Source organism: Salminus brasiliensis, chromosome 7 (assembly GCF_030463535.1).
Source record: "Salminus brasiliensis chromosome 7, fSalBra1.hap2, whole genome shotgun sequence".
NCBI classification, from domain to species: Eukaryota; Metazoa; Chordata; class Actinopteri; order Characiformes; family Bryconidae; genus Salminus; species Salminus brasiliensis.
In genome coordinates, this window is record NC_132884.1 from 38826486 (window position 1) to 38853852 (window position 27367).

Here is a 27367-nt window from a genome sequence, read left to right on the forward strand (position 1 = left end):
TTGTCGTTGTTGTTGTTGTTGTTGTTATTATTAGTAGTAGTATTAATATTGTCGTTGTTTTTGTTATTGTTATTATTATTAGTATTAATATTGTCGTTGTTTTTGTTATTATTATTATTATTATTAGTATTAATATTGTCGTTGTTTTTGTTGTTATTATTAGTAGTAGTAGTATTAATATTGTCGTTGTTGTTGTTGTTGTTGTTATTATTAGTAGTAGTAGTATTCATATTGTCGTTGTTGTTGTTGTTGTTGTTATTATTAGTAGTAGTATTAATATTGTCGTTGTTTTTGTTATTGTTATTATTATTAGTAGTAGTATTAATATTGTCGTTGTTGTTGTTGTTATTATTATTAGTAGTAGTATTAATATTGTCCCTGTTTTTGTTGTTGTTGTTTTCAACGTCGTCGTCATCATCATAAAAAGCCTCCAGATGAACTCCACATTTTGCCTCCCCTTCCCGTAAAGTGACCAGAACCTCCAGCTCCATCCAGCGGTGAGGGAGGTGTACTGCAGCACAGCACAGCACCCACCTGGTCAGCTCTGAGCTCCAGCCACGGGAACACAGACCCGGACTCGGTCCTAAACACACGAAAAACGAGCGAACCGTCCCCGGATCATGAGGCTGCTCTGCTTCTTCCTCACGCTGGTGCTCTGGAGGAGCCAGGCTGCTCAAGGTAGGATCACCCAGCTCTTCTGCTGTACTTCAACAGCTCCCAGCATGTGGACATTGGTTTGTGATTTGGGAATTGTGGCATTCCAGGCTGAATACACCTTTTTTGACTGGGAGAGATGGTTATGGGTTCTGTTTGATCAGCAGGGGGATGGCAGTGTGTAGGGATAGGTTGGCTACAGCATTTGCCTAAACAGTCAACAGTGTGAGCATGAGGGGTTGGTTTTCTCTCATTCTGTCTGTAATACAAGTTTAGTTAAAGTTGCACCACACACACACACACACACACACACACACACATACACACACACACACACACACACACCAGCTGAACAGACAGAGCTGTGTTAACTAGACCACATTACACAAGGCAGTTTAGATGAATCCGGGTCATAATAGGACTTTTTACGCCTGCTATAAATAGACTGGGGTCAATAAAAGGCCTGTAAACAGACCATAATATGTTGATAAAATGGGCTTTAGATGGGCTTTAGACTTCCCTGCTGTTTTGAGTGTGTGTATGTTGTGGGGGGGTTGAAGTTGGGGGTACATCATGCTCCTCTGCTATGACAGGACATTCACAGGAGCCCAGTTTGCAGATCCAAAGGTCATGTGTGCTTAAGCCCCCCTGTGAAGAGCATGTCAGTGTTATCTCCCGGGCCTGAAAAAGTGGAGAAACGGCTCGATAGTGAAAGTGTGAGTGCTGGTCAAAATCTCACTCAGTTAGAAGTGGACCTACAGAGCCAAAATATACTGGAGACACTATCACGGAAAGGCCGTGTATCTCCTAAACGTCAGCTTTACAGAAGGAGGAGAAAACCTTCTTCACTTTCATTGGAAGTCAATGTAAAAAGATTTCAGTGCAAGTCATTTTGGAGCATTTCTATTGGTCCATGTAAAAGACCAGCTGTCGGATTCACATTAGGTCAAAAAGGTAAAGAACGGCAAAAATGGAGATATTCAAAAGTCAATATTGTAGCAAATTAATTCAAGGTTTTCTTTGCTTGGGAGTGTGTATGAGATGGTGGTGAGTGTGAGACCATGACTAATGGGCAGTGTTAGTCCTCGCATAAGCACATTAGTATAGTCATAGTCTCGGGTGGGCAATATTTCCATAGTATTTTATAGTATTGTGAATACCTTTGTTAATGTGGTAGACAGTATACCGTTCTAAGCATATGGTGGATATCATCAGTGCTTCCTGACCAGAACACTGACCAGCTACATCTCATTACAGTGTACAGTGCACACAAACCACAGTCCTCAGTACGTGAGAGTAGTGAACATCAGTTTTTAAAGAATCTGTAATGTCAAAATAACGTAAGTATCATGAAACTGTCTTTAAAAATCATGGTGATATTTCTATCATATCGCCCAGCTCTAGTTTTATGTAGAACTGATGGGTATTAGGATGTTTTAATAAGAAAAGTACATTTGGATGCTTGGAAATTGATTGATGATGAGAAACTGATTGACTTTGTGATCCATTATTAAAGATCTGAATGAAAATGTACATGTTTGTATTGGAGAAATTCATTAAATACATTAATATTTTTTATTTACTCTTGGTAATTGTGTAAAAATCAAGTAATAAATTTATCGATTTATGATAATGAGAATCTGGCAGTTCATGATGAATGGACCAATAAAAATGCTCTAAATGACTGGGAATAAATTATTTTTACATTCACTTCCATTGAAAGTTAAGAGCTAAGAATGAGCTAAATATAAATAAGCTCTGTTCTGATTGGCCAGCCTGTATTTTGCCCCACTCAACTGTGGTAGGCTGAATAGGCGGAGATATGTAAATAAGTTGCTTTTTCGACATCAGAGGAACCTTGAATTCATTATGGGCTGAATGGGAATTCAGACTGTCTGTCTGTACAAGCCCACAGGGTTTAATGGTTCACTAACAGAAACAGGGAATGACTGATGTGTATGAATGTCTGTGGTAATTCACATATGTGCGTGTGTGTCCGTGTGTGTGTGTTGACAGTCCACCGCAGTGCACTGAATGATTTCCAGCGGTCCGAAGGAAGAGAGCTGGTTCTGAAGTCGTGGAATGCAGACCGTCTGACCCTGCTGCCGGGCATCACCCTGGAGGAATGCGCCAAACGCTGCTCCCACAGCCTGGACTGCAGGTCCTCAAACCTCAACCCCTCTTCCAACTTCCTCAGCTCTGTCTGTGACCCTGTTTACACCTGGTCACTTCATGTGACTAGTATCTGGACTGTATCCTGATAAAACTTTAGCCACTTGTGTCTACACTGGGTAGTCTAAGGCGTCTCCGGTTAGCCAGACTGAAATCCGATTGCTGCGTTGGGCATAATATGCAAATTTGCTCATTGCTTGGCATTTATTACTAGGGTTTTGGTTGTACTTGGAGGGGTTTTGGTTGTACTGGGAGGGGTTTTAGTTGTGGAATGTGTCTTTGGGAGAGATGGATGCGTTCACACTGCTATAACATGTGGCTCATGCGTCTCAGACCTCCTCCTGAAGTGGTTTGAGTGATTTTTATGTGGCTTGGCCTTCTCCAGATATTCGCATGAAGTGACCAGGTGTAAAACAGGTCTGTAGCTCTATAAAATAACCATTTTAACCTTAAACATCTGGACACTTTCTTCAGTCTTAAAAATAACAGATCCTAAATGGTCCTTAGATTGGACATGTAGTTGGTCTAGAGGCTTTACATTTTGGGCTGTATGCTCAGGCAGGGTTCGAGCCTAGTCTTAAACTACACCGGAATTTAAATGGAAGGTTTCCATCCAAGAAATGTTGGAAAATTAGGACAAAAAATCCTAATTTTAATAACCTGCCTTTGAATTAAAAAAAGGTCCCTTACACTCCTCACACACCTTATTTACAGGTGTATCTGGACTCCGCTGCAGCCTAGGTTTAAAAACTGTAGCTCTAAATGGAGCCGACTGGCCTGGAGCCAGAAACGTCATTAAAAATGAAAAAGAATAATTAAAATAATGTTTTAAATGTTTTAAAATGATGCTTCGGTTGAAAATTTTGATGTTGATTCATTTTCAGCGCCATTGTTAGCGACTATGGTGACTAATCGCGGCAGCCCTCAGTGTTTATGCTCTACGTTTAAGCTCTTTATTAAGAAAAATTAAAAAATAAGTGAGTAACATTTGTTTTTCTCCAATATGAGCCGTTTAAAGAACCGTCGTTTGATAAAGTTTGTACGGAACCAAGAGTACTTCTTGTAAAGACTTTCAGGTGCCTTTAGGTTTAAGTGTGAACATGTCCAAAAGGGACCAGATGGTTCTATTAATTACTGGTTTCAGCTACATTAAGGCACAAGCGTGTTCCTCCCGGCCCACAGCTGTGTCTCTCCATACAAAATCATTGCCAGTAAAACTGAGCTCCAGAGCGATGAATAACTTTGGGTTGAACTGGAACAACGATTGCAATCCAGGCCTTAATGCCCAGTATCAGTACTTGACCTCACTAATGCTCTTGTGGCAGAATGAAATCCCTGCAGCAATTTTCCAACAACTAGCGGAACGTTTTCCTGGAAAGTGGAGGCAGTTACTGCGTTAAGGGAGGTGGGGGGACTCCATTATCAGCTCATTAATGTCCAGATCCAATGATCTGAATGTTCCCCTGAGCTTTCCTGAACCCAAAAAAAGGAAAGAGTTTCATAACTTACACTAAATGTCCAAATGTTTGTGGACACCCCTTTTAATGAAGGCCTTCAGCTACGTTAAGTTGCACCCATTGCTGACACAGGTGTGCAAATACACATGCACACAAACACAGCTTGTCTAGTCAATAAAGAGAGGTATTACCAATAGCATGAACCAAGCCCAGCACTGAGCTGTGGAGCAGTGGACGAACTGTGTTCTCTGGAATGATGGATGATGGTGGAGCTCTATCCAATACTTTTGGGATGAGGTGGGGTGGGGTGGGGTCACTAACGCTCTTGTAACCAAATGCAATCAAATTCTCACAGCAATGATCCTCCAAACTCTAGTAGAAGGCCTTCTTCTATGGACAGTAGAGACAGTTACTCCAACAAAAGTAGGATCAATGAAATCAACAATGAATGGGCAGGTGTCCCAATACTTTTGTCCACATCATGTATGTTTGTCTTAATTTTATTACACTTGTCTTTTGGTCAAGAAAAAACACAAAATCTATTTTGATTGAAAATTAATTATATGTATTAAAAAATACTTGGTAAATATACGTGGTAGGATGTTCACATAAATTTATCATAGGCACGAATGTCAAGGCAATGTTGGACTTCTCGTTTCTTTACACTGCTGAATTTCTGGGCCAGGAAGAGTAACAACACCCATCTTTAATAGAAAAAAACAAGAAATTGAGGGGTTTCTAAAATCAGCACAGGCTCAAAAGTATACATACAGGGTCAAAAATATACATATACCCACTTATTAATTTAGTGACAATGAATTCAGTGATGCTGAAATGTTTCTTTTAACCTCTGAACTTCCTGTCCATGATCATGATTGGCTACAGCTGGTAGCTTCTCTTTTTTTATTCACATAAAATGGGTCTGTTTGACAGAACTCACCGGATTGACCAACTCACAGTGCAATGGGAAAGTCAGGAGCTCAGTGCAGATCTGAGGAGGATGATCGTAGATTTCAGGAGTCAAGAATGTCTCCTGGAGCAGTTTCCAAACAATTACAGATTCCAAGAGCATCAGTTCAAACAACCTTACCTGAGTACATTTTATTGGAAGATGAAGGTGAAAAAGACCCAAACCGTCACCTTCAGCTGAGAGGAAAGTAGCCTGGAGGGTCGGGAACATCCCAAGAACCACCAAGGCACAGACCTGCCATGACCTGGAAGCTGCTGAAACACCAATGTCACTTAGAAGCTTTCAAGAAAGAAGCCCCTTCGAGCCCCATTGCAACTGAACACATGGACAAAAAGAAAGGCTTCAGCAGTGTTCTGGTCAGGTGAGACGAAGATGTTTGGAGGAGTAAAGGTGAGGCATTCAACCCCAGGAACACTGTCCCAACTGGTAAGCATGGTGGTGGTGGCACCATGATGCAGCATGATGCTCTGGGGCAGTTTTGGAACTGGTACCTTATACAGAGTGGATGGAATAATGAAGAAGGGGGTGGACCACCTCAGAATTCTTCAGTATAACCTTAAACCATCAGCTAGATGGTTGAAACTTGGACACAATTGGGTCTTCCCACAGGACCCCAAACGCATATCAACAATGGATAAAGCAGGCTAACACTGAGCTTTTGGAATGAGTCTGGGTCTTCCCACAGGACCCCAAACGCATATCAACAATGGATAAAGCAGGCTAACACTGAGCTTTTGGAATGACCTTCCCAAAGTCCTGACCTCAACCCTGTTGAAAATATGTAGGACTGTGCCTGAGAGCCAAGACTGTGCCAGAAAACCAACATATTTAATTGAACTCTACCTGTTCTGCCATGAAGAGTGGTCAGATATCCCACCAGAAGCTTGCCAGAAGCTTCCTGATGGCTACCATTCGCATCTGATCAAGGTGCAATGATATTAGGTATGCTGTATGAATAGTTTTGACTGTATGTATAATTCTGATCACTGTGTTGATTACAGAACACCCAAAACTTAAACTTGTGACCAACTTTCTGTTTGTTTCTATTAATAAAGATGCATGTTTTAACTCATTCTGGCCCAAAAAAAGAACAGTTCAAAGCCTAATCAATAAAAGCCAAAATTCGTCATGACATTCATGTCCATAATGAGTTTATGTAAACTTCCGACCACAGCTGTGTACACAGTTTCATCACTGGCCAGGGGTTTCCAAGCTTTTGCAACTCACGGCCCACGCAACTGACCACAAAAAGCTTCCACGGCCAACAGGTTAGATTTACATCACCTAAAAATGTAAGGAAATTAGTGCTGTCAAAGTGAACACTAGGTCAAAACATATGATTAATCTGCAAACTTTAACACATTAATCTTTATTTTAATTTTTTTTATTTTAACACAAATTAACTATCTTACCAAGTTTGGCCCCAACTTCCTCCTGCTGGTCCCTTTCTTTACAGAGCCTAGTGACGTATTAGCGTTTTTGCTTTGCGATGTAAAACACAGCGTCACTACTGTTGAGCTCAGAGGGTAGAGCACACTTTATTTATACTGAAATATGGATTCAATCTCATAACTAACTCTCATTCTCTCTGTATCTCGCTCTCAAAACTCTCAAAACGACATAATATAAGATGTATTCAAAGAAAGATATATCTCTACACAGTTTAGCATTTTATTTTTTGTGATTAACCATTTTAATTGATTGACACCACTAAATGAAATATAGCACTATTATAATATAATAATATTTTATAGTATTTATTAATATAAAAATCTGTGTAGCTCATTAGCCTAGTGTAGCAATCACACAGCATAAGAAAATGTCTTACATGGACTTGGACACTAAAATATATAAACAATGGGCTAGCTGTGTCAGTTTACAGTAAGCTTGACCTAAGTATGAGGTTTATAACAGTAATTAGCACAATAATATTTGTTATTTCAAATTCTGTTGGTTAAAAATCTATATTTTGGCTACAAGCCATGCCTGCCACCACCACAGATTCTCTACCAGTTTTCCTCATCATACTAAATATAACTATTGGCCATAAATTAGTCTCCCTCTGTGAAAGAAGCAATATGGGATGAGCAAGTATCTGCATACATTTTTGAGTCAGCAAACTACAATCTTCCAGAATCATGAATAACATGAAATATAATTCTATTAAATTGTTAAATGAAATATAATAGATCATTTCAATTCCTGTATATTCTGAATCTTAATCTCAGCAGCGAAAATGCTTCATCATGTACTTTTGTGCTTGGATTTCCAGAGCCTTCAACTATGAGTTTCGTCCGTCCATCATCTGTAAGCACCTGCCCTGGGTGGACGACGGCGACAATGCTGAGGTGAAGAGAAACGTCAACTGTGATCTGTATGAGATGAAAGGTGAGCTCCTAGGCCTGATTGTGTGTTTACAGGTGATACAGTACAATTACATTGTAAAATTCTGATTTACCAAACCAGGAGTTGATGTGAGGAGAACTCTAACTAATACTAGACTCCATTAGGAGAACTTTGGAGATGTTCTAATGATGAACACAGTGATGGAGAACCATGATGTATTAGTGTTTATTCTAATATCAGTTTTTTACTGAGGAGACACTTACTGCCCAGATAAGCAGCTTCTCATAACATTTACTGCATATACCACCATACAACCCCTTTTCAGCTCTCTATGCTGTCTAACTTTATCAGCTGTAAAATTCGATGCAAAATTTCTGATACTATTAAAAGTATCAAGAATGCAGACTGAAGCTGTCGATTTTTAAATCACTTAGAAAGCTGTGGATGATCAGGAATAAAGGCATATCCAGATGGCATATTAATCTAATGTAACTGGGCTGACCTGAATAATTAAGATGTATTTATTTGTTACTTTTGTATTTGCTTCTATTTCTAGTATTAAGAAACTGTCCTAAACTAAAATATCTGTTATCTAAATAAGCTTTAACAAAAACACTATAGATCAAAAAAGTTGTTGCTATTATTATGGATAATGTAAAAAAATGTAAAAAAAAAAAATCATCTCGCCTCAGAGAGCAACCAGCTGCTCTTCGTGTTGTCACTGAAATTCAAGAAATCAAGCATTTTAAGTTATCGGACGCTAAGAGAAAAATACTAGGGGTTGAAATGCCATTAAGGCATGACAGGTTTGATGAATTGTCAGCATAGTGAACACTGTCGGAGCAACACCTGGGCTGTGTTCAGACTGCAGGCAGATCGGATTTGTTTCTCAGGTCTGGTGAGACCCAGACACCCACACTGTTATTTGCAAGTGATCAGATCAGATTTGCGTGTCAGAAGAAAGCGCTGCACTGTTCAGCCTGTGTTTGTAATAAACAGGTGATGCTAGGTCCAACTATTTCATAAAAAAAAAAAGAAAAGTGCAGAAAATGATGATTTGAAAATGCATAATAATGATCCACAGCTCACATGAAAATCTGTGTGAAAGCAAACCAGTGATAATGAGCCCCTCCCACAAACGAGCCCAGAATTAGTCCAGGGTGCAGATTTCTGTATTCAGGACATGTGAAAACACCCTATGGGTAGTTTTGAGAATCAGTTCAGAAACACACAAGATTTTAAAACCTGTAGAATCCCTACCTGAGACAGATGAACTTTGAGGGGCAATGTTGAATAAACTATTGAGTACCTGAAATATTCATAGAATCTCTAACATGTATTTTTGGTATTTTGGAATATTGTCTAATTTATAATGATTTACGATATGCTGTAAAAGAACTGTATGTCAGTAGATATCATGGGTCATTAATGTCTTCTGCACTGTCCAGTTTATGTGAGGAAGTGCATTGTGGGTAAAGGAGAGGATTATCGGGGGAAGGTGTCCAAGACCCAGAGCGGGAAAACGTGTCAACAGTGGTGGTCAAAGTTCCCTCATGACCACAGGTAAGAAAACAGTACTAACATAAAAAAAAAAAAGCAAAGTATTTATTAGTATTTATTATAGAATTTTAGGTGTATATATATATATATATATATATATATATATATATATATATATATATATATATATATATATATATATATAAATATATATATAATCGCTGCTGTCCAATGAAATCTCCATTTTTGGCCATTTTTACTTTTCTCCATGCTTTGAACCCTGTAGCTTCTTCTCTTCTTCTCTGTTCATAATTCTGAATCGGCCAATAGAAATGCCCTAATTTACTTGAAGTAAACTCTTATTTACATTGACCTCCATTCAAAATTAAGAACATTTTTGCCTTCTCCTGTAAAAAAGGTTTTGGAGATATGTTTTATTGGACAGTGATGATATACATTTATGAATTATTACACACCCCTCTCCATAATTATGGGCACTCCTGGTAAATTATTTCATTATTTTAAACCAAACCACCTGTGCCCCCTCTACCACATTCAATACTTTGTACAACCTTCCACTGCCAGTAAAACAGCCCTTGGTCTTCTCCTTTGACATTGAGGAGAACGCCAGGTTGGAGAATTCATCTGAGAGCATTCCTCTCTACAGAATCACTGCAGATCATCCAGGGTCCTAGTGCCCCTAGATTAACTCTCCTCTTCATCTCAGCTCAAAGATGATCTGTGGGGTCTGGATCAGGAGACTGATGACCCATTTTTAGTTTCTTGGCAGAGGCAGACCGATTTTCTCGTATTCCCATGACTATCCATGCTTTCCAGGGCCTCGCAATATCGATACCAGTGGGCATCTGGTTCTTTACAGTGTTGTCCTCCTTCTTTGTTTGCCACCCTCCTTCAGTGTTTGCTCAGTTTTTCAATCATCTGACTGTACAACTCTGACTCAGTCAGAGCCTCGGTTGTGTTTACATTTGCGGTACGATGACAGAAAAGGTTTTTTTCTGGCATGTTTTCCAAATGATCTGTTGGAATGGAGGTGATGTCTGTGGGTAGTTTCAGAGACCTGGTGACTCAGGATGCTGCATTTTTGTAACTCCAGTGGTCATCCTTGGGGGATTTTTTTTTCCGCCTTACTATTCTCCTCACTATGACCTGGGGGCTTAGTTGGCCAGTTGGTCATGGTTTCAGTTGATTGGAACCTTTTAATCTTATTGTAGCTGTGGACAATTTCAGTTGAGGAGCTACTCGTTTATAGCCATTACCTGTCTTATTTGGATTGTGTGTTCTCTTGTCTTCCCTATGATGAAGTATTTGGAATTTGACCTTTTATGTCTTACATTTACAGCCTTTATCTGACGCTCTTATCCATCATGTAGGAGAATGTAGTGTTAGGAGTATTGCACAAAGACTCTTACTGATGTGGTGTACTTGCCTGGCCAGGGAATTGAACCCTAGTCTACCACGAGGAAGGCAGTGTTGTTACCCACTATGCTATAAGTCCTCGATTACTACTTGAAGGTTCCTAGAAACTTAAATAATAAAATATAGATGAAAAAATAGTTTTAGTTACATTTTGTTTCAAAGATTTTCTAGGGGTGTCAGTAATTGTGGCTTTGTCAATAAATAAAATCATTATTTATTGACTAGCTTTTTTTTCTAAAGAAATAAAACATAGTTGAATGTGTGCTGATCATCATCTTAAAAACATTTAATCCGAATGCTAGAGTGATCATATTTCTGTTTTAAAAAGAGGACACTGCGGACACACAGGTATCCACCATAGTTATGGTGTAGTGGCTGGTGGGTTTTAAGTAGGCCTACACTGTAGGACTGTGTGTATGTGTGTGTATGAGGATGGAGCAGGTAATATTAATGCACATCAATACACACACATTTACTCATTTAGCAAAACCAATAAATAGCCTTAATAGCTTATATGACCAAAGATACTTTCAGTTCAACCTACAACTTAAGCCTACTTGAAACCCCCCAGCCTCAATGTCCTAACTACAGTGGATGTCCATTTGTTATTTGCTAATGTTTTTAGGATAATGATTTGCCAGGTGTGTCCAAACTTGTGATTGGTTATATATATAATAAACACTGTTCTGTACAGACGTTTTAGTCAACTAAGCTCATTATTATACATCATCTCTCTCAGCAATATGAGAGTTTTTACCGTAGAAGCTCCAGCTCTCATCAGAACAGATGCAGGTGAACATAAATCCAGTAAAAAGGAGAAACAAGAGCTTCTCATTCTGAAGAAAGTAGTTATAGTCTGAAGAACAGAGCTCGGTTCCTCCAGGTTTCTCCTGGACGCCCCCCAGTCCAGCCAGCACAGCGTGGAGGATGTGTTCAACTCCATCAGCAGCAGCAGCAGCAGCAGCAGCAGCATCACCTGATTTACCATCATTAAGCCCTGATTTACCACCAAACCAGGTGTTGATCTGAGGAGAACTCTAAATAACACTAGACTCCATGAGAGAGGAGAACTTTGGAGATGTTCTAATGATGAACACAGTGAAGAAAAAAACACAACTTAGTAGTGTTTATTCTATTTTATTTCCACATATGGGACTAAAACCTTTGTACAGTACTGCACATACAACCATACAACCACTTTTCAGCTCTCTGTTCTGTGTAACTTTATCAACTATTTATTATTTAAGAAACTATGAATGATGAGTCAGTTTTTGGGAACAGATGGACCCCCTCCCCCACTAATGGCCTGGAGCTGAACTACTGCCGCAACCCGGATGGAGACCGAATAGGACCCTGGTGCTACACCACAGACCCAGAGCGCAGATATGAGCGCTGTAATATCCCCCACTGCAAAGATGGTACAGATCATTTTTATAAAAATTATGAGGAAAGAGACAGATGATGTAAAGTGTTCTTTTACAAGTAAAACTCCAGCATCAGCTGGGCTTTAACCCTCGTTAAGGAGTTAACGAATAATTAAATAAGTGTGTTGGCTGGACTACATTGTTGTGGTGGTGTTTGTAGTTAAGTCTAATTTACTGTTTATATATATATATATATATATTTTTTTTTTTTTTTTTTTTTTTTTTTTTTGTCTGTAAGAGGTGTGTATCACCTGTAACGGAGAGGACTACAGAGGGCAGGTTGACCACACAGTGAGTGGACGGGAATGCCAGAGGTGGGATCAGCAGTATCCTCATCAACACATCTACCAACCGGAGAAGTATGGAGTTCTGCTCGCTTCCTCTATTACACTGTACCCGACTCCTTATATCATCACTGTTGTAAGGAAAGCAGCATCATGCATATAAACACACACTGCATTTGCCCAACAGTGGCAGCAGCAGAAATTGACTAATCTAGTATCGGTGTGCCAATTATGAATATAAATTAATATAAAAATGGCTTTTATCTGTGTAATACCATTTTGTTTTATTATCCAATGTTATTTTTAAATATGTATTTTTCATTTTTATCATGATATCTTGCTACTCTTTGGGGGCCCCCTGGTGGCATTGGGGCCTTAACCGCCCTCGTAATTCGAATATGCCTTGGACCGGCTCTGATCATTGAGGAAATAAATAAATAAATAAATAAATAAATAAAGTAATTTAGAGTGGTTTGGTGTTGAAATGGTTCACTGTAGGAAAATGCAAGCATTACATTTTTGCTACAGTAGCAACATCTTCATGACTACAACACAGATATGGCCATTTTTACTCACTATCCAAAACCACCAGTGAAGCTACGTGTATCTTCAGAGTTGTATATGATATACTGCTAATGATCACTAACTATGTGTTTTCCTTGGCTACTCCTTTGCCTTACAGTAGTCTATAAGTATCTCTGCATTGTGAATTTACTTACGAAATCCCAAAGAGCTTCGTATTAGTAACCTTGGGATGTAAAAACTTCATGTAACGGAACGTCTAGACTAGCATGAAACGTTTTTCATTTGGACGTTTGCTTCTATTCACCACCACTGTAGACAATTTCTCTAAAACAGAGCATTTCATATAAAATTAACCCAAATTACATTTTTTACATCCTAATGATTAATTAAGTATCAGTCTGCAGTCTGCTGCTGCTGATTCCTCTATAATACTCATGCATTCATCAGATTCTGCAGAAATAGTGGTCTGTAGGAGTTGTTGATGGTATATGATAATGGTTGATGATGGATGGATGGTTGGTCTGCAGATACCCTGATAAGAGCCTGGATGATAATTACTGCCGGAATCCTGACGCATCCCCTGTGCCATGGTGTTACACCACTGACCGGGAGGTGGAGAGAGAGAACTGTGACATCCGCAAGTGCTGTGAGTGTTTTTACTACTGATACAACCGTATTACGCCTCATTGAGGCGCGTTGTGATGCTCATTGCTATCTCACACTCAGCAATCTATTTTCACTCCTTCTGCCTGCGCCACTTAAATAGGAACAGTGCTTGTGAATATCTCTACGCTGATGGGCGCGGTGGTTTCGAAATGAGGGGTGTTCAGGTCAGTTTCTGAGTATTGCTGTGTATCTTGCCAACGGAAAACACTCCACTCCACTGACTGAAAACAGCCTAGACAGACAGACGCCAACCGTCAGACGTTCGTTGCTGTCTTGGCAGTGAATTGTCAATACAGGCGCGTGCATATCAACCCACCGAGGTCAGTCAGACCGCTCTTAAAGGGAATGTCGAGTGACGTGCTGATTGGTTTATTACTGCATGTTACGCTAAAAAAAAAACACACCCATGATTACTTAAGTCAGGCAAAGCGTACTTTTGCCCTGAATCAAGCTGTGCGGTTTACGGCTCGCCTAAGATTGCTAAAATAGGGCCCTAACTCTTATCTTAATCTTAAGGAACTCAGGGTTTTTAACTAATGAGCACAGCAGTAGACTGAGCTGTGAGTTTAGGGGCTTACATGGCACAAATCAACTCTTCATAGTAGTTTAATGACTTTATAGAGGAGTGTAACTCAGCTTTTGACTTACTAAAACTTTTCCGAGTCATATTGCCGCAATCTGAATTATTCGACCCCCATTGCAAATTTGGTTTAGAGGAAGCAAAGCAGCCCCACAACCTCACTGAGCTACAACCATGCTTCACTGTAGGCTGGGTGTTTTTTTCAGCACATGCTTTGTTCTTCTTACAACTCACTTATCTATATCCACCTATTCCTATTGATGACGGGGGTTCTGGGTTTGAAACCCGGGCTCAGCAAGATGCCACTGTTGGGCCCTTGAGTAAGGCCCTTCACCTCTCTGCTCCCCAGGTGCCGCAGCAATAGTTGCCCACCACTCCAGGCACGTGTGCTCACTGTCACTATGTGTGTATGATTGTGTGTGTGTGTGTGTGTGTGTGTGTGTATTGACTGCACAGATGGATTAAAGGTGGAGGCCAAATTCCATCTGTGTCCAACAATAATGGTGAACATGGTTGTTTTGTCTTGTCAATACAGAACCACCAATCAGAACAGAGCTCATACATGCACTAATACGCCCAAAAGTTTGTGGACACCCCATCTTATGAATGCATTCAGCTACTTTAAGATGCACCCATTGCTGACACAGATGTGCAAATGCACACATGCACAGCTTGCCTAGTCCCCGTATAGAAGACTACTATTTCCTACCTCCATGCTTCACTGTAGGCAGGGTGCTCTTTTCAGTGTATGCTTCGTTCTTCCTGTTTTAGACATACATGATCCACAGGCCCGATAAGGTTCTGTTTTATTCAGCGCTTCATGGAACAGAATCCCAAAACTTCTGTGGGGCAGTCAAACAAAAACTGGAAATTTTCAGGTATATTTGGATCAGTGGAAACTCCTGCCTACATCACTCGGCACATGATCTGCATTTGTGGGGAAGATGATCATGGGGAATGCAATGATCATCGGGGTACAATCCAGATAGTGGTATAAATGGGATCTAGGATGTCGACAGTCTGCCCACAATTCCCTTATCGATACATAGTGATGGGATAGTAGCATAATTAACTATAAGCAAATTATTTATTGTTTATTATGATTGGCTATTTCTTTCTAAACATAGAACTAAAATGACTTTTCTTTTTTGAGGGGGTTTCTCACTTAGCTTCCAGATGTACAGATGTGTGTATGGGTTTGTATGTCTGTGTTTTGGTGGTTTGCAGTGTATTCTAGAAGTAAAGTAATGAGCAATGAGATTTAATAATAGTAATAGGCACAGTAATCTCATCACTGTATTGAGAGATGTAATCTACAGTAATGCTCTCACTAACCAACACTGTTCAGAGAACACTGCATCTCAGATTTCCCCAGAAGAACACATGTAGGCAGCTCACTTTCACAGCTAATAACTGACACTCTTTGAGGAGCAGACAAAGCATTTTCAAGCACCATGCCTAATGCCTGGCATGGACGAGAGGGGTATAAAGCCCCCAGCATTGAGCTGTGGAGCAGCAGAGATGTGTAGAATGATGGTTGCTTTTTTTTGGGATGGGTTAGGGCATTGGGGATGAGGTCGGGTGGTGATCATCCAACATCCTGACCTCCCTAACACTCCTATCGCTGAATGCTATCAAATCCTCACAGCAGCGCTATTAAAATCTTGTAGAAAGCCTTCTTTCTTGGACAGTGAAGACTTTTGTTGGAGTTCCTCCAACAAAAGCAGGATAAGCTATTTTTAATACAATTGATTTCAAATAGAAACAATGATTGAGTAGGTATCCCAATACTTTTGTCCATATAGTGTAGTATTAATGTTATGGCTGATTGGTGTAGATAGGGATTAACAAGTCCAAAATGAGGAAGGAAATAGTGTGAATGTCTGTGAAGAACCTTTTCAAGGTCTGAAGAACCTTCTTCACACTCACACATCTCTATTACAAAGCTGGTTCTTTTGGAAAACCCAAAACCAAGAACCAGAATCTTAAGTGTTCCTTCTGCAGCAACAAGCATCTTTATACACTAATGAGGGGGGATGTCTGGCAGTGGTGGAGAATTCGGGTCCAGAAAGTGAAAATTCCCCCCGAATTTTGCTTTTTCTGCCATTTTCTTCAACCTTTCCACTTTTCCTTCTCAATATTTCACTGTGTATAATGTTTGACCTTGCTCCAAATTCCCTCTGCCTTCTACAGCGGAGGCCCCGAAGCTCCGTCTCCGCTCCAGCTACACCACCAACTGTTTCCGGGGCCGAGGGGAGGATTACAGAGGAAAAGTAAACGAGACCACCTCAGGAATCCCCTGCCAGCGCTGGGATGCACAGCTCCCCCACGAGCACCCATTCTACCCAAACATCTATGAGTGCAAGTGAGCTCTGGCCTGAGGGTGGGCATGGGCACATTAGTGTTGGTGTTTTCTCCTGTAGGTTCTGCGTGTGATTTCCTTATAAAGGACCCATAACATGGAAGCCTACTGTGAAGTGGCTTTTTTAATGAGCGAGTTCTGCTGTAGCCCGTCTAACCTTCGTTTCTCAGCCCGGACCTTCAGTAGTCCTATAGTGAAAAATCATCCTGGTTAAAATGACTTGTATCCACCTATTCCGCCTACGTCAGTTTAGCTCCACCCCTTCACACTGAGGTTATAGGGAGTGTTTCAGCCAAGACTGCTTTCTGAATAAGGCACAATACAGGACAACCAATAAGAACAGAGCTCATTCACATGCTATATGTGTCCAAATGTTTGTGGACACACATTTTAATGAATGAAATCTATGCATTTACCTTTAAGATGCACTCATAGATGTGCACACACACCCACAGCTAGTCCTATCACTGTAGAGACGTACTGCCAATAGAATAGGATTCTCTGGAGCACATAAACATAAACCTTATTGGCACCATGCTGCCTAAAGCTAGGCATGGGCTAGAGGGGTATAGAGCCCCCCAGCATCGAGCTGTGGAAGAGCTGTGTTCTCTGGAATGATGGATGGTGCTCCATCCAGTATTTCTGGGGTGAGTTGGGGAGTTAGGGATGAGGTGGGGTGGTGATCATCCAACATCCTGACCTCATTAATGGTCTTGTTGCTGAATGCAGTCAAATCCTCATCCGCAATGCTCCTCCAAAATCTAGTAGAAAGCCTTCTTCCCTGGACAGTAGAGATAGTTACTCCAACAAAAGCAGGATAAACTCTTTTCAATACCCCTGATTTAGGAAGAAATGATAAATGAGCAGGTGTCCCAATACTTTTGTCCATAAAAGTGTATATCAATGAGTGTAAAAACAAGGAGTTAATGGTATGGCTGATTGGTGTAAAGGATAAAACTGGAAATTATGGTGGATGTAAGTGCTAGTGAAATGGAGATTTATTGCTCAGACTGTGAGAAGAAATTACATTTTGAGGAAACGGCCAATGAGATTTCATATTTAGGTTTAAATTCCTCTTTTTCTTGCAAAGTTGGTTGTTGATACAAGGGAAATGATCATATTTGGATCTGATAACATTGTGCAGATGTTGTTAGAGTGCTAATGTAGGACAAAATTACAGACAAAAAACTAAGAAGGTGCAGAAAAAATAACACGTAAAACTGTATTTTGGATGATTTCTCTTCAGTAGTCTGAAAACAGATGTTATGGAAGCCAAATAACCCTGTCAAATAATTGCCTGTCGTGTACTTTCTTGTTTAAAACTCAAGAAAAACACAGCCTGTGGGTTCTTTTAATGCCTAACCTTAGAGTGACAAATTGCCTCTGGCTCAAAACAGGATTTATTGCCGGCCTGTAAAAGTGCAGAGAGCCTTCAACACGGACGTCTCCAAACACCTCCTCAGTTTAATTTCCTGTCCTCTTGCTCCTTGTGTCCCTGTCAGAGGCCTGAAGGAGAACTACTGCCGTAACCCAGACGGTTCTGAGGCTCCTTGGTGCTTCACATCACTGCCCGAGATGAGGACGGCTCTGTGCCTGCAGATCAAACGTTGTGCTGATGATATCGAGGCTGAGGGTATTGTATCTGCTTAGTGCCCCCTGGTGGCTGAAAGTGAAAGTGGTCATAAGGGAATACTTCTACAAACACATGTGATGTAGCTCAGAGTGAATAAAAGCTACAGGGCCACATACAGCATGACTTAGCGTCCTGTAGCCTTAAAAACAGATATATACAATGATTAAAGTATCTTTAATGATTTTGCTTCCTTTTCCTTTTTGAATGAAGACTAAAATGAGCATGTAGTATATTGATTAAGTCTTGCTGGTCATCTAATATGTTGTGCTTGCACTTTGTTTCAGATTGCTACCATGAAAATGGCAAAAACTACAAGGGTATTGTCCGCAAAACCCGAAAAGGAATCATTTGTCAGAAGTGGAGCGCCAACACACCTCATCAAACTAAGTAAGGCCAGCCACACAAAACATTCACAATGATAAGTATTAACGTTGGTTTCCTCCACTAGGCTTATTGTACACAGATATACACATATCTGCAGTAATATGTAAAAATTAGGACCCCCTGTGAGCATATTTTAGCATATTTAAACATTCGATCTTCATTTAACAGCTGATATGCTTGCACCTGATTCTAATTTTAGGTACTTTTAGTAGTAATAAATAAATAAATAAATAAAGTCTTGTGTTTTCCTTACAAGAAATCATTTTTTTTATTAATTACATTTTACAAAAAAAGGAGGCATTTCTTCAGTTGTGTGTGTTTAGTTACGTAAACCTCCATCCCTTAATATTGTTCAAAGTAGGATCAGATCTCCGGATGTTTAAATAAATGTGTTTTCATGGGGTGTCCTAATGTTTTGCATGACTAATCTACACAGTCATATCAGGATATTATGAACCCCCAGTAGTGGGAATAAGCACCCTTGGCTCGGATGCCACTAGTGAGACCTTGTTGAATGGACTGTATCAGGTGGTGAAAGGTGTTTGTTATAGAGGCTAGCTGCTCCACAGTGGCGCGTCCATTGCTCTGTACTACTCATACTACTACTGTGCCACTGTGATGCCGTTGGGAGGCACTCAGTGTGTAAAAAGCCCACTTTTAGAATAGCCGGCACCCTTTTATCACGTCCTTTTGGACTTCTGTGTGTGTATATATATATATATATATATATATATATATATATATATATATATATATATATATACACACACACACACATACGCACACACACACACAACTCATGTTATATTATATACCTTGGCTGAAAAAGAAAACCAGCTTCTGATCTTAAAGAATCAACAATTGCTCATGTATTTCACACCTCTGTGTACAGTACGGTATTAGGTTTCATAGAGTAAGGCTCTCTGGACAAGATACATCAACACTGGGAGTAATGTGCCGTTCAGATTGTGCTGTAGTGTATTCAGATGTGATGGGAAATGCTGGGAAGTTTGAGGACTAAGAGAATGCATCCCTCCTGGTGGAGTATTTGTGATGTGGAATGTTCTCAGCTTGGCGTTAAGGATCCAGTGCAGCTTTGATCATCAGTAATATGACAGTAATGCTAAGACTCAGCGCTCCGTCTTTGGAATTTGAATCAGACCGTAGCGCAGTGTGCGTCGTCATGCAGTATGATGTCAAACTGAGGGGGTTTCGGGGAGGTTTTAGGTCACGCTGGGTTTTTGTCCAAGCTGAAGGTGTCTTTATTTTTGCGTGTTCTTGCGTTTGCAGAATTAACCCAAAGACGCACCCAGACGCCAACCTGACGGAGAACTACTGCAGAAACCCTGACGGCGATCTGCACGGGCCCTGGTGCTACACCACTGACCCCAAGACTGAGTTTGATTACTGCGCTATCAAACAGTGCGGTAAAAAAAGACCCCCCAGACTTTTTTCGCTATCCTGTGTTTTAGGGCCACAACTGCCTAGTAACCACCTAGCAAGCATAGCTCTCACACATAACAACCAACTGCTGTAGCAACATCATATTAACCACACTATAGCAATCATTTAGCGACCACTTAGCAACATGGTAGCAACAACCTAGCAACATCACAGCAACCACTAAGCAGCTTCATAGGAAACCACTCAACAAACAACCATGCAGCAACTCATTAACAGCTATTTGGCAAAACCATAGTAACCACCTAACAACACCATAGCGATCACTTGTAGCAACATCATATCTACCAGCTAGCAACCACTTAGCAATGCGGTAACAACAACCTAGCAACATCATAGCAACCACTTAGCAGTTTCATAGCAACCATCCAGCAACCAGCTAGATTATAGTAGCAACTTCCAAGCAACCCCATTGGATACCATAGCAACTGCAAACAACCACATAGCAACTATATAGCAAAACCATAGCAACCACCTGGGATACCATAGCAACCGCCTAGCAACCATCAAACAGTGTGGTAAAAAAAGACTTTTCCTTCCTTTTCCTTCTTTGTTATGTTTGCAAGCATAGTGATCACTATGCAGCTTCATAACAACCTGCTATAGCAACATCATATCAGCCAGATAGCAATATAGCAATTATAGCAACCACTTAGCAACACGGTAGCAACAACCTAGCAACATCACAGCAACCACTAAGCAGTTTCATAGAAACCACCAAACAACCCCATAGCAACCACCTGAGAGACCACAGCAACTGCCAAATAAGCATGTAGCATAAGCAACTCTATAGCAGCTATTAAGCAACACCATAGCAACCACCTAGCCACCCTATAGCAACCACCTGTAGCAACATCATATATACCAGCTAGCAACACTATAGCAATCACCCAGGAGCCATTGGGCAGCAACCTATTAACAACCTAGAAACATCACAACAACCAATAAGCATTGCAAGTTTCATAGCAACCACTTAACAACCCCAAAGCACAATATGCAGCGGTTCACAGCAAGTATTCGGCTGTGTGTTGTGCTTTGGGGTTGTTGGGTGGTTGCTATGAAACTTAGTTCCAACTTAGGTTGGTTCCAAACTCTGCTGAAAGGTAGTTCCCCAGGAGCAGGGTTTGAAGACCACTGATCTACAGCGTCCCACATTAGCTGATTAGCAGTGTTGGTTCCTGATTAGAAGAACAACTAAACAGCGACTCAGTCGTTTATTTAAGATCATGTTTGGATGCACTGCATTAATAAACTATTAACTGAAGGAGTAACTGTCTGTTCTTCTGTCTACAGCTGGAGAGAAGGTGCCTATCATGAAACCAGCAGGTAAGTCACTGGTTCTCAGTCTCAGCCCTAGTCCTGGAGAACCGCTGTCCTGCACATTTTGATGTTTCGTCCACTCTGGAAAGCCCTCCGTGGGCTGAAGTGTGTGTGTGTGTGTTTAGCAGGGAAAACACTAAAAAAGGACAGAGCAGGGGAGCTCAAGGACCAGGATTTGGACTGATGACATTACTGTGTCGGTCCCACTGCTATGCTGAGATGTCCACAAACATATGTCCAAATGATTGTGGACACCCCTTCTATTGAATACATTCAGCCACTTTAGGTTGTACACGGCGCAGACACAGATGTGCAAATGCACACACACACACACACAGCTTGTCTAGTCTCTGTAGAGAAGCACTGCCAATAGATTAGGACTCTCTGGAGCAGATGAACATGAACCTATTGGCACTATTGGCACAATAAAGCCCATGTAGACAAGTGGAAGTGGAACTGTGTTCTCTGGAATGATGGTTGGTGCTCCGTTAAATACATACAGGATGAGTGATCATCCAGCATCCTGACCTCACTATCGCTGTTGTTGCTGAATGCAATCAAATCCTCACAACAATGCTCCAGATTCATGTAAAAAGTCTGTCCTGGACAGTAGAGACAGTTACTCCAACAAAAGCAGGATAAGCCCTTTTTAATACCCTTGATTTTAGAAGAAACCATGAATGAGCAGGTGTCCCAATACTTTTGTCAATATAGTGTATGATCAGCAGTGGTCCGATTGTGCTTCTTTTCCACTCATAGTGGGTTTGTGTGTGTGTGTGTGTGTGTGTGTGTGTGTGTGTGCAGAGCCTGTAGTGTTTAATGAGTGTGGGAAGCGTGATGACCGCATACCGAAGAGCAGGCTGAGGATTGTGGGCGGCACACCTGGAAATTCTCCCTGGACCGTCAGCCTCAGAGACCGGTCAGATACCTTCAACAGTGCTTTTCTCTGCACCAGGTTTCTCCATGTTTTCCTGCCTGACTGTGTGTGTCTGTGTGTGTGTGTGTGTGTGTGTGTGTGTGTGTGTCTCTCAACAGGAAAGGGAAGCATTTCTGTGGAGGATCTCTGGTGAACTCTAAATGGGTGATCAGCACCAAACAGTGCTTCTCCTCCTGGTGCTTATCTATCCATTCTATCCACAAATCACACACATCTGCATTCTGGGCATCACGTCAGGCTTAAACATGACTTTGCGTGTGTGTGTATTTGTGTTTGTGTGTGTCTGTGTGTAGCTATGTGGACCTCACAGGGTACGCTGCTATGATGGGTACTCTATTCCAGAACCCAAAGGAAGGAGAACCAGGCAAACAGACCATTCCTCTCAACAAAATCGTCTGCGGGCCCTCAGAGTCCCACCTTGTCCTGCTGCAGCTGGAAACGTAACTATCTTGCTTGTCCAAAAGTTTGCGGACCCCCCTGTCTCATTAGAACAGAACCCCTCTGCATTAGGGCCTATTCACTAAGGTCCACAGTGGATTGAATGCATATGCGTGTGTATAATTTTCATAGGAAGCATTGCCAATTTGACGAGATGCTGTAGAGCAGCTTGACATGAACTTTAGGTCAGAATGCTCAATGCCAGTTGTCTGCTAGAGAGGTAAAAAGCCCACAGTACTGGGCTGTGAAGCAGTGGAGAGGCATTTTATGGAGTGATGGGATGGAGCTCCATCCAGAGCTTTCGTGATCCAGAAATAATCGCCCAACCTCAGTACCTGACCTCACTAATACTCTTGTGGCTGAATGCAATCATATTCTTTCAGCGAAGTTCTACATTCTAGTGAAAAGCCTTCCGCTAGAGTGGCAAAAAAGGAGGACAAACCCCTTTTTAAATACTCTTGACTTTGGAAGAAACAGTGGATGAGCAGGTGTCCACAAACTTTTGCCCAGAAATCAAATTCTGTTTCTAAGGAAAATGTTCGTCAGGTGCAGGGGCTCAGAGTGGCTCAGCAGTCTAACGTCCTCTCACTACAGCCCAAGGGTTGCGAGTTTGAATCCCGAGCCATGTCGCTTTGCCATCAGCAGCCGGAGTCTGAGAGAGCACAGTTGACTGTGCTCGCTCCGGGTGGGTAGATGGCGCTCTCTCCCTTTATCACTCTTAAAGTGATGTTGGTGGAGCAGGGGCCCAGACCTTTCCCCTAAGCGTGTCGGCTGCCCGGTAATGCTGCGGTGGCTGACTTTCCATGTATTAGAGAAGACGTGTTGAGTCCTTAGCCACCTTGTGTTGGGAGCAGTGCTAGTGCTAGGGGGAGCTACAAACTAAAGGGTTAATTTGCAGCGCCACATTGGGAGTAAAAAAAAAAAAGAAAAAGAAAAAAAAAAGATTTTAATAAATAAAAATTAAAATCAGGTCTAGATGATTATTTCGATGAATAATGGTACATTCCAGACATGTTATTTTCTTGTTTTTATATCAACACTCAAATTGTAAAGGTGTTTAATGCACTAATAATAATAATAATAATAATAACAATTTTTATTGTAATTATATATATATATATATTATATTACATACAAAATTTTTATTTTTATTATTATTATTATTATTATTATTAGTAGTAGTAGTAGTATTATACATTTACTATTTATATTTCTATATAATAAATTTAATTATGTATAAATATAATTTTTTTTACTCATTCTAATTGTTATTTATTAGTACTATTATTATTATTAATAATAATAATAATAATAATGAATAATAATAATAACAATCACAAGTAGCAGTGTATATTTGCATTCGTGGTTGCAGGTGCGAGTGTTACTCACTGTTTCTTACTTCTTTCTTTCTCTCCCACTGTCTCTCACCCACTCTCTCTCTCTCTCTCTCTCTCTCTCTCTCTCTCTCTCAGTCCTGCTGAGTTTAATGAGCGTGTGTCACAGATATGTCTTCCTCCCGAACGCTACATAGTGCCAGAGGGAACCGTCTGCGAGATCGCTGGTTGGGGGGAGACCAAAGGTGTGACCTTCAGTTTTGTCGCCGTTAGGATGGACTTCCAGCCTCAGTCTGTTTCTGTGTTCTGTCCTCTCCTTCTCATCCTGTCTGTCTCTCTCTCTTTCTCAGGAACGGGGGATGAGTCGGTGCTGAATGTGGCTCAGATGCAGGTGCAGAGTAACAGCGAGTGTAACAAATACTTCAAAGGTCGCGTGAGGGAGAATGAAATGTGCACTACTCCGTTCTATGGTGGAGTCGGGGCCTGTGAGGTAAACCTACCCCCATGTCTCAACACCCAGGGCAAGAGCACACGGTAGCAGTAGCGTTTGGGGAAGTTTTGAATAGTAGCAGTAATAGTGGCGTAGCTGACCACCAGGCATTTGTCGGGCCTCCATGGATCAGATCAGTGAGCCTTAGGTGTTGCCAGTTCACTGGTTGTACTTCATTGGAGCCTTTTTGGTAGGTACTGACCACTGCCTACAGGGAACACCCCACAGGACCTGCCTGATGTTTTGGAGATGTTCTGACCCAGTCGTCTAGACATCGCAATTTAGCTCTTGTCTAAGGCCTCTTTTCCACTGCCGGGCCAAACGGTACCACTCTGCACTGGCACAAACCCATAAGATCGGTTACGGCTCCTTTTTCCATTTGCTTTGTTGCTAAATCAGAATATATATATATATGGTCACGAAGTCATGAACACAGTCCAGCACAGCTGTCACACATCAGCGCTAGCTTCCACTAAGTGAGCTGGGCAATGTTCACACTGTGGTACCGCTGGTCAGCGACCCATGCTGACGCCGTGGGGGTGCTCTTGGACAAGCCAGTTGACGATCCCAGCATTCGGGACATGCTAACGGTGCTGGAACGACGTTGGACTAGCCTTAGCGATGCTACTCTTTATGATGCTACAGTGAGCTAAAGCGTACTTGTCGTCACACTAACGATCAGTGCAGCTGAAGAGGCTACGTTTCACTTATTAGATACAGTCTGTCCACCATTGAACAGTGCTGTGGCCCCAGGTACAGGTAGCTCACTGCGCTGAGAACACCGGGCCCAACACAGCAGTGGAAAAGCAACCAGATTCTTATGTTAGCCCATTTTTCCGGCTTCCAACACGTCAACATAAGCTGTGTTTCATAGGGATTGTGTTTTTTGGTTTTGTTTATTTTTTTAAAGCAGAATTAACACAGTTTTATCTTTTAGAGAAAGAAGGTGCAAAACATCTATGAAATCTTAGTTGTCGTGTGCTTTACATTTTGCTATTTAGGGCAGTAGATTGGTTAAAAGAAGTAAAAATTAAGAAACAAAATAATATATATATTTTTATGATTAAAAATAAAATCAGGTCTAGATGAATATTTAGAAGAATAATGGTATATTTCACACATTTTATTATCATTATTATTATTATTATTATTATTATTTTTTTTAGTGTATTAAACACTTTTTATAGTTTGAGTGTTGATATAAAAACAAGAAAATAAAAAGTATTATATGATTTACTTTTTATTATTATTATTATTACTAATGTATTATTATCTTTCTATAACGATCACCAAAAAATTACTATTTATATTTCTAATAATATTTTTCTGTATAATAAATGTAATTCTATAAAAATATACATTTTATATACTTTATTATATTTTAATATATAATTCATTCTAATTGTTATTTATTAGTACTATAATTAGTATAATTATTAATAATTATAATTATAATATATATAATATATATAATAATAATAACAATCACAAGTAGCAGTGTATATTTGCATTCTTACTGACCTTGGTGCGAGTACAGGAGTGTTACTCACTGTTACTTACTTCTCTTTCTTTCTCTCTCTCTCACCCACTCTCTCTCTCTCTCTCACTCTCTCTCTCTCACACACACTCACTCACTCTCAGCCCTGCTTTTAACTTGTCAACATAAGCTGTGTTTTATAGGGGTTGTGTTCTTGTAGGACGACCTGTTTTTTGGGGGGTTTTATAGCAGAATTAACAGTTTCATCTATCAGAGAAAAAAGGTGCAAAATGTCTGTGAAATCTTTACTGTACTGTACTTTACCTTTTGCTATTTAGGGCAGTAGATTGGGGTATTCCAACTGTATCTTAGCTGCTCTTAGCGTATACACTCAAATCATTCGTTTCCCTTAGGCCTGTGTGACAAAGTGGACTGTTGGTTTTGCAGTTCTGCATTCTCAAAGCCTGCGAGTGAAGATTGTGAAATGAGTAAGTGATGCTTCATCTCTTCATCTCTTCACTCTACCCCCCCCCCCCCCTTCCCAACAGAGAGACTACGGAGGCCCCTTGGCCTGTCAGAACAGTGACTGCTGGGTCCTAGAGGGAGTCATCATCCCTATGCGTCGTTGTGGACACCCCGGCCAGCCCAACATCTTCATCCGCGTATCACTCTACGTGGATTGGATCAAGAAGGTCATGGAGATGGCATAGCCGGCCTAAGCCCTTCACCTAGCGCCACAGTCTGCGATTCATCTGATATAAGCATGTGCAGGCAGCAACAGTGGCGCCACAAAAAAGTACCAGAACTCTAATTGAGTCATGGCAATGAAACCATGACTATAAATTATTGTAAGTGAAAGTAAGCATAGTCAGTTCCATAGAGGGTAGATTATCTTGACTGTCTTTCTTTAGAAATGGGACTTGTGTTGAGGTCTGACAGTGTGTGACAGTACAGATCATTTTATAAATATGTGAAAATAAGTGGAAGTCATTTTCTAATGTAAGTTTTGACTTTCTAAGCCTTTTTATTCTTTACTAACCTTCACAAAGAGCCCAGGAACCTTCATTATGTAGCTTCTGTACAGCCTCCTTTTTGTTGTTTATGACTCTTAGGCCCGAAACATACTTTGCGTGAGGACGTGAACACAGACGCTTCAAGCTACAGACTGGCTTATATGCGTAGTTTCGTTCAAAACAAGAGCTAGCTGCATTCAGAGTGTGGCCACAAGGGGTGCTAGAGCGACAGCCAAGCTGTCCTATACCCATGGCATGCTTTTCCAGCCAATTGATTTGTCCTCTATCGCCCCGCTGAGTGTTTAACCGCCACAGTAACGTAAGTACACACACTAAGTTTGCATATATCCATATTGCGTTTGCATATTAGCGTTAAGTATGTTTCTGGCACGGCACTGCAATGTGGCGCCACCTGCTTCCGAATCTGCAGCTGCCTCAATAAGTCTCAATTCAGTATTTCTATTCATACTGTGAGTTTTTATTGTACTATAACTTTACAGATG

General features: G+C 40.8%; 1 protein-coding gene across 1 annotated transcript; it reads left to right on the forward strand.

The window, feature by feature from the left end:
• Positions 1-529: 529 nt before the first annotated feature.
• mst1 (macrophage stimulating 1) lies at positions 530-27312 on the forward strand. Its single transcript, XM_072684882.1, has 18 exons — positions 530-678; positions 2671-2815; positions 7526-7641; positions 9048-9162; positions 11818-11954; positions 12199-12319; positions 13297-13415; positions 16209-16380; positions 17880-18010; positions 18295-18397; positions 19685-19821; positions 21149-21181; positions 21980-22094; positions 22211-22288; positions 22406-22552; positions 24023-24129; positions 24235-24374; positions 26400-27312. The coding sequence occupies exons 1-18, from the start codon at positions 621-623 to the stop codon at positions 26559-26561; spliced, it is 2136 nt and encodes a 711-aa protein (XP_072540983.1). The 5' UTR covers positions 530-620; the 3' UTR covers positions 26562-27312.
• Positions 27313-27367: the final 55 nt, after the last annotated feature.

Excerpts from the sequence above, each read along its gene's own strand:
- mst1 (XM_072684882.1), top strand. The coding sequence starts at position 621 with ATGAGGCTGCTCTGCTTCTTCCTCACGCTGGTGCTCTGGAGGAGCCAG. Across the intron at positions 11,955-12,198 it reads TATCCCCCACTGCAAAGATG|AGGTGTGTATCACCTGTAAC; the intron begins GTACAGATCATT and ends TTTGTCTGTAAG. Across the intron at positions 24,375-26,399 it reads GTGGAGTCGGGGCCTGTGAG|AGAGACTACGGAGGCCCCTT; the intron begins GTAAACCTACCC and ends CCTTCCCAACAG.